This window comes from Cydia splendana, chromosome 7, assembly GCF_910591565.1.
Source record: "Cydia splendana chromosome 7, ilCydSple1.2, whole genome shotgun sequence".
Lineage (NCBI taxonomy): Eukaryota > Metazoa > Arthropoda > Insecta > Lepidoptera > Tortricidae > Cydia > Cydia splendana.
Window position 1 is genome coordinate 18,802,529 of NC_085966.1, and position 7,466 is coordinate 18,809,994.

Consider the following 7,466-nt stretch of genomic DNA (forward strand, 5'->3'; position numbering starts at 1 on the left):
TTGGCTAGGCCGCCTGATTACACACCGACGCTCAAAAGACGCTAGTGTCTTATTATATAGGGATATCTTAGATGTTGACGTTTATAATGACACTCCTCACTTTGTTATGTTCAAGTCGGTGCAAATTTAGCTTATACGGACTATGCCCCTTATCATATTAATTTGTGTTTTGTGTTTTGTACAATAAAGAGTTTATACATACATATATTTCTCTTAAAAACGAAAACCTTTACTTTAGCTTTAAACTAAAATTGTACCTACTATTATTTGATATTTGGTATACAAACTGACTTGTATCGATGCACCGCAGGACCATATGCAAACGTGAACCCATTTCCAGATCCAAATCGTGCAAGAAGGACCTCTGGACCCAACTGAACGCCGCTCTCCAGACGAACGGCAAATGACGCCGGCAGCCGATAGTTTGTCTGGTGCGGTATACCGCGCGCAAACTGTCACAATACAGGCGATGGCCGCGATACCGGCTCCTCTATCAATTGCACACTCTCTAATATTACACCTTGTGTTATTTGTAATAGAGTCGTTTCTCGCTCACCGATCGTCGCTTATTTGTGAGTTTTATATGACAGTTCGGCACATTTGTAATCGTAACGAGTTAGATAACCGCTAGGGTTTTTATTCATTTTGTGTACGTTGTGTTACGTCCCCATGCAGACATTGTCGATGAGTAAATTTACATAGAGCATATGTATCAACAAAATAGAACCACCATTAAACCAACTAGTACCTAATTCTGCTGATTAAAAACTAACTAATAGGTACCTAATTCTAACAACATTGTTACGCGTGTGTCTCCGCGTATTATGCTTGAAAGACGCCAAACATATGCATATATTTCTCGTCTTATTTCAATAGAATAAGATGTAAAAGTGTAAATATATCTTTGACGTCAACCATACGTGTATACTTCATAACATAATATTGATTGTTTGAGATAGATTTACTAGTCAAGCATATAAACGTGGGACGTAGCATGACTTTAGATTTTACCCTATTATTTCTGACGTGGCCGCGTTGCGTGCACTATTTATACGCATCTCCATTACAAATAATACACGCTTTTCGACTCGATTTGAGGCAACACCTCTATTAGTAGTAGCATAATAACTCATTAGAGGGTAATCGATCTCAGAACAGTTGTATCGATAATCAAAAATGTTGCTAACTCCTGCATCTTATAATATTCATGCCTAAATACTTAATGAGTCCTCAATGATAGTGTGGACTTGTGTGACGATTATCCATCTCGAGTAGTCAAAAATTAGATCTCAATTTGTAAATAATTTGTAGGAATCGCGTAAATTATCTTCAGTTTCATTTGTTATACTTCAAAGTTGATTCAAGCTCATTTGAAGGTTGTGCATAAATAGTCTGAGATTCGGTTGTTACCTGAGCTCTGTCGGAATTTGCGGCTAAGACAGTCGTTCATGTGTTCGAGAGTCGCCTTTCTATCAACTAAGGAGTTTAGCAACATTTACTTTGTTATATTCAAACTTATTTATATATCTTGCAATGTAATAATTACATCTCGATTTATTATTTCCAATGTATTGTGACAACAATTTATTTATACATTGCACTATTTTATATACACATGATTTGCTTATTTCGACTTCCTTTTATGTTTAACGTTAATTATAGTCTTGGTAAACTGAACTGTACGCGTAGCCAAGGCGACAATCGTTAACGCTAATCTCAAAAAAAATCGGGTCAACTGATGCTAACGAAAAATTACGTGAACATTTCCATACATTACTTACTTTTTCGCGTTACCAATTCACGATTGTGGTCTTGGCAACGCCCCCTGTTAACTAGTCAATGGTTTTGAGGAAATATCATTGGTGAACCAGTGAAGCTTCAACGCTTTAGCTCATTTAGTATCTTTTTATAATAGTTTAAGATGCTGGTTTGATTTTAGTGCCTTCTGCCTATAAACGTCTCCTCGTTGCGAATGTACGCGAAAGGCATTAAATGAGAAACTCTTTCACGACAAATGTTAATCAAATGCAGTTGTTTTGACTTACTTTTCTTATGTTTTTGCATAGTCTGTGGTTTGATTAACATTTAATTTTTAGTTAAATACGCCGGCGTGGTGGTACCTTACTCCAAAGTAAATATCTAATATATATTTAAATTTCGCACAAAACATTATTTTGTTGTGATGTTTTTGTGGTTTACATTACGTCCATAAGTTTCAATAAGTAAATCAATTTTTAAATTGTGTTGAGGTCCTATAACCATTTATGGCTAGTTGTCCACCGCGCCGTGTGACGGCTGCACTTACTGCAGAGGCGTTTGTTACAAAGATCTCCATCACGTGTGTAAGTACCGTAAAGAAAATGATTGTCCTTCTTTACTCGGTTTAGCGTATTTATTTGTACTTTTACTTAATATTGTGAGTGCAAGACTTTGTTGGAGCAAAACTGTCAGTTTAGATTATAAGATTTTTGACACTCCTTATATTGTTTTGGACATTTTGTTTATCTGAATATCTTACTGTATTGACGAAGTGTAAAGAATTCAAAATTGATAACAATAGTCCATATTATATTTGGTAATTGGCTTAAGATGTTTCAAGTGACCTAATAGTGTCATTAGACTACAAGATATTAGACAGAATGTAGAAGACGCCCGTCGATTCACTATTTTTGATATTCTCTTGTCGAAATTTGCAGTTTCATGGATGTAAAGTACTAGCGTCTTGGTGAAATAAGGTAGACGTGTGGTCGATTCTATAATAACTTTATTTACACATATTATTATAATATTATATGCAGAGTAGCATCTTGGAGCCTTTGAAATATATAATGTATAGTCTGACGCGCCGGCAACAGATTGGCAGACAAATTCAACCTGACTTGAGCTAGCATCATTCCTATGTTAGACGCCGAAATTATACATGCCTTTTGGTCATACAAAATTGATAATTCCATACGTTCTTCCAAGTTTAAAAAGCAATATTAATATATCATTTTATAAGCGTATTTTATATGGCATAGCACTTCTATTGTAAGGAATAGGTATACCGCTCGTAGGTATTAAATGTTTTGCTACTTTTATTTAGCATTGGGTATTTTTAATAATACGATTTTTACATTTTATACAATCACGAACAAAATATTAATGTGACGCGTGAAAATACAAATAAAAGTGTCGAATTCACTTAGATTCAAATTCTATTTATAGAAGCCAAGTGGTAGGTAACTCATTTCAAAATCTAAGTAGGAATCCGTTATAGCTTATTATAAGAGTAGGTATGTATGTTAATGTTACATAATTGTCTTTAATGTTGAATTTGCATCATGTACCTTAAGTACAATCTAGAAAAATAGGTATACCTACGTAACTTCCTTGATGCTATTGGACGTCACTCTACACGTGGTTTCGAGTTCCAGATTAGACGGCCGTTCAGACAGCTGAAATTAATTCGGATTCGTAGCTCGCAGCTCGGGAGTAATCGTGCCTAATTTATACGACATTAGAGCAACCCATTGTGCCTTGACATCAGTCGATCGTGGTCGGGATACTCATTCATTACGCGCCTCGCCCGAATGGCGGGGGCTCCGTACGATACACGGGCATTTTCATTTGGTTGTACGTTTAGGCCCAACTTAAGCTGATTTAGACGGCGCGCGAACTCGCATGCGATTTTAGTTACATTGCGGACTGTTGGTTACGTCAAATTCAACGGACCGATCAAAAACCGCAATGTAATGAAACTCGTATGCGAGTTGTCGCATCGTCTAAATGAGCCCTAAGTGTACTTAGTTGAACAAAGCATCTAACTTTCAGATATTCGGCCAATAATATCTTTAACTTCTGTCAAAAACAATTCCATACATTCAAGTATAAATGAAGTTTCGGTTTCGGCAAAAAAATCCGGTTTCGTCGAACACTAATATTTGACGACTGCTACCCAGTTATGGTACAATTTTGAATGAATATGCCCACAAGCTACCTACTCGTAATAAATCGATATTGAAATTAGTGGTAAAAAACTTGATTCGTGTAGTTTTAAATGTGGAGAAGTGCACTGTTTATGAATATAGATATCATCAATAGCCAAGCCATTTAGAGTAAATACATAAGCGTGGTATTCCACCTGTCCGATTTCTTGTCCAATGTAATTACGTCTCACTCTCTCATTGAGCAAAATGTGAGACGCAATACACATTAGACAAAGATATTGGACAAATGGAATACCACCCTAAAATATAGGCAAATGTTTCATCAGTTTCCCTCAAAAATTCGTCAGCAATGACATTTATCCGCGATCTTACATTGGAATGATATATTTGTTGCCGGCCCCGCGTTGCGTAGTTTTAGTTCAATATCTTTATAAAATTAGATGTTTATGTGCATTCATTAAAAGTATGGATGTCTTCAACATTCAGTAGATAGTAAATTTTAGGATGCTAGTTAGTATAAAATGACGTTGGAAAATCATTCGAAAATTGCTACGCCAGCTGAATCTTTTATCGTATTAAAGGAAAAAAAAATGTAAAGGGATTTATAGATATACAACTTCCAGTATTCAGTGTTTGGGTGTAGAATACTTGAACATTTAGCGCAATAGTTTGCAATCTCTGAGTCGTTAATAATGCACTTTGGGTTGTGTGCGTCGCGGGGATACCCTCTGCGCTTCCAGTTCGACCGGCTCGACCGGTAGCAGTATTGGATATCTAGAGGGCGTTCGTAATAACACGGGTTGAAATTCATAATAATAATTGACAGATGATTGTTTGATTAGGTACAGTCGACGTCAAAGATATGTTTACATTTTTCGCCTTATTACAAAGGAGTAAGGGGCAAAAGTGTAAACATATCTTTGACGTCGACCCTGCATTCACGTAGGTGTGAGCTACAGTGAGGTTCGCGAGGCATTCCCCTACCGACGCTCGCATCCATCGCACGTCTGTAACATACGAATAAAGTGTTCATAGTCCTTCGTAATTAAATTTGTCATAATAACTCGCCGTCCATAATTTATTTGCGAATCTGAATGAGCGTAGGCTTTGTTTTGCATCATCTTCCTATTAAACTCATAAATATACTTATATTTATATTCAAATATTGCAGAATTTAAATATATTGTGCTCTTTGGGCATTATTAACATTATCTGGGGCCCGTTTATCAAAATCTTGTAACTTGTAATACAAGTGAAAGTCCCTTTCTAACAAAAGCTGTCAAAAAGTGACATCCGCTTGTATTACAAGTTACAAGCTTTTGATAAACAGGGCACTGGTGTAATTTCTCTGGAGATCACTTTTTCTTTCTCCATAATGGCATTAAAAGTGCTTCGACATTATGTCTCAAAGAACTATTTTTACACTTTGAAGCATATAAAAAAAAAGATAAATATATCGTTAGTTTGGTAAATATAGTGCGTTAGTATGAGCATATTTTAATTAGTCGTTTAATGCATGTTCATAGTCTGTAACTTGTAATTCGCCCAATTTAGCAAGTCGGCGAGGTTTCGTATTGTGGTTTGTTTTGTTTGCCGGTTATCAATCAACGTTACATATCAGTTGGACTTTGCTTAATTTAAATATTATGCACGACGTGTTCTATAATTTTCTACCTACTCGATATAGTTTCGTCGATGCCATGGCAACATATTTGGCTGAATTTCAATATCAAGTTTGTTAGGTTCATGTTTATCGTAGCGCGTAGTAAAGCGGATTGGACATACAGCGATAGAACAAAAGTTTCATCATAATAGTCGTTCGAAGGCGTGAAGCCGCCAGTGCCTAATCATAATAGAGCAAATTCAGCAACTTACTCTTCTGCATCTAGCGAGAGATCACTCGCGCGCGTTAACTCGGTACAAGAGTCAATATTCTCTTCGAATTTATCAAGGTAGCGCATGCGAGGTGATATATTGTATGACTCCTTCGTAAATCCTTCGCAGCCGTTTATAATAACGGCACTAGAATATGTCGAGCGTACGCAGGTTGAGTGAATTTATTGAGTTGGTCGTGTTTAGCGGATTATAAGTTGTCCTGTCCCGTAATACTCATGGCAATGCACGTTGAACACTACGTCACATCACAGTCGGTTAGTTATTATACAGTATAGCAAGTCTGTTAGTCCAAATCGACGATGCATAATTATTTTATACATCTGGATTTGTAGTTTAATTATACACTTTGTAAGTGTGGTGTCTCCGCCTATTAAAATATGTAACCATTACAGTTCGAGTGACTACTTATTAGAGTACGTAATAAATTTATATAATGATATTTTTTTTAGTTTCATGTCGCATACACATTCGTTGTCATTTCGATTACACGTTGGTACAGTGAATTGTTATCATAATTTAAATTGTTTGGTGTAAGATACATATTTATGCTCACAATTGCAAGACGCATGATTTGTTGGCAAATAGCGTGTGCCGCTGCCGGTGCGCGGTGTTCCGCGCGACAACCGTCGACTCTTGCAGGACGTAAGACTGACAAGCACCTTGTGAAGTAGTCGAATGTGGAGTCCTTATTAAAAATATATGTCCAGGATGTCTGAAAACAACCCTCCATTCACCCGTGTTTAAAATTAATACTCCTCGTTTACTCCTCACATTGTTTTATGACATCCTGCATATAATAGAAGTGCCCATACATTTATATTTAAAAATTATATATCTATATAGCACTAGACATTTTGCTCCGTTGTCGCAAATGGTTGTAATTATAAAGGTATAGTTAATATTAATAGTTAAATGATAGACTGTTTTGCACGATTTCTGGTGTGACGTGATCACAAGTCACTGCTCCGGGTTGCGAGGCGGGCGGTCCAACTCTTTGTGATGACAAGTGGCAAGTAGCGAGTACTCGCTCACTCGCCCACTCGCACCCCGCACTTTTTTAACATTCGGTATTCTACCTACGCAATATCTCCCCACTATTATAAAATGTATGTTTCAACTCAAAACTCGAAATATTTTGACCTCTACATAATTTTTATTACTTTTACGATTACACATATTATAATAAGTCTTTTATTGAAGTAACATTATTTAATTATTCAATATACTTATTCTATATTTAAGACAAATGTGTTTTATTTACAGCAATTGCATGAGTCCATCGGCAACCCTTCGGTTACTATCAGTTTTGCGTATTTGGGCATTCGTAGAAACCCAGGGGGTTTGGGTCTGAACGCTGAGAACAGTGTCAGGTTCTATAGCCTCCATAGGCCCATAGCATAGCGATACAAAAGAAAAATCCAAAATTTGCTACTAAAATTTGAACCTATAATGCAAGGATAAGAGTTGATTTTGTTTTGTTTGAAAATTGAACGAAACAAAGCAATTGCAACTCTATTCCAATTTTAATATGGTTTAAATTTCATCGAAATGATTAAGTAGGTACTATAGGTGTCCTACCTTGGGGCTTGGGCCTTAGGAGGATATAAATAATTTTAGTTTCCCATACAATGTGACGCTACG

General features: G+C 36.4%; 1 protein-coding gene across 1 annotated transcript in view; it reads left to right on the plus strand.

Annotated features, from left to right (window-relative positions):
• LOC134792311 (zinc finger SWIM domain-containing protein 8 homolog) overlaps window positions 1–7,072 on the plus strand; it is a 42,617-nt gene extending 35,545 nt beyond the window's left edge. Inside the window, exon 34 of the mRNA XM_063763580.1 lies at window positions 341–7,072. Coding sequence (XP_063619650.1) covers window positions 341–407 — 67 coding nt within the window. The 3' untranslated portion in view covers window positions 408–7,072. The remainder of the gene's footprint in view (window positions 1–340) is intronic.
• Window positions 7,073–7,466: the final 394 nt, after the last annotated feature.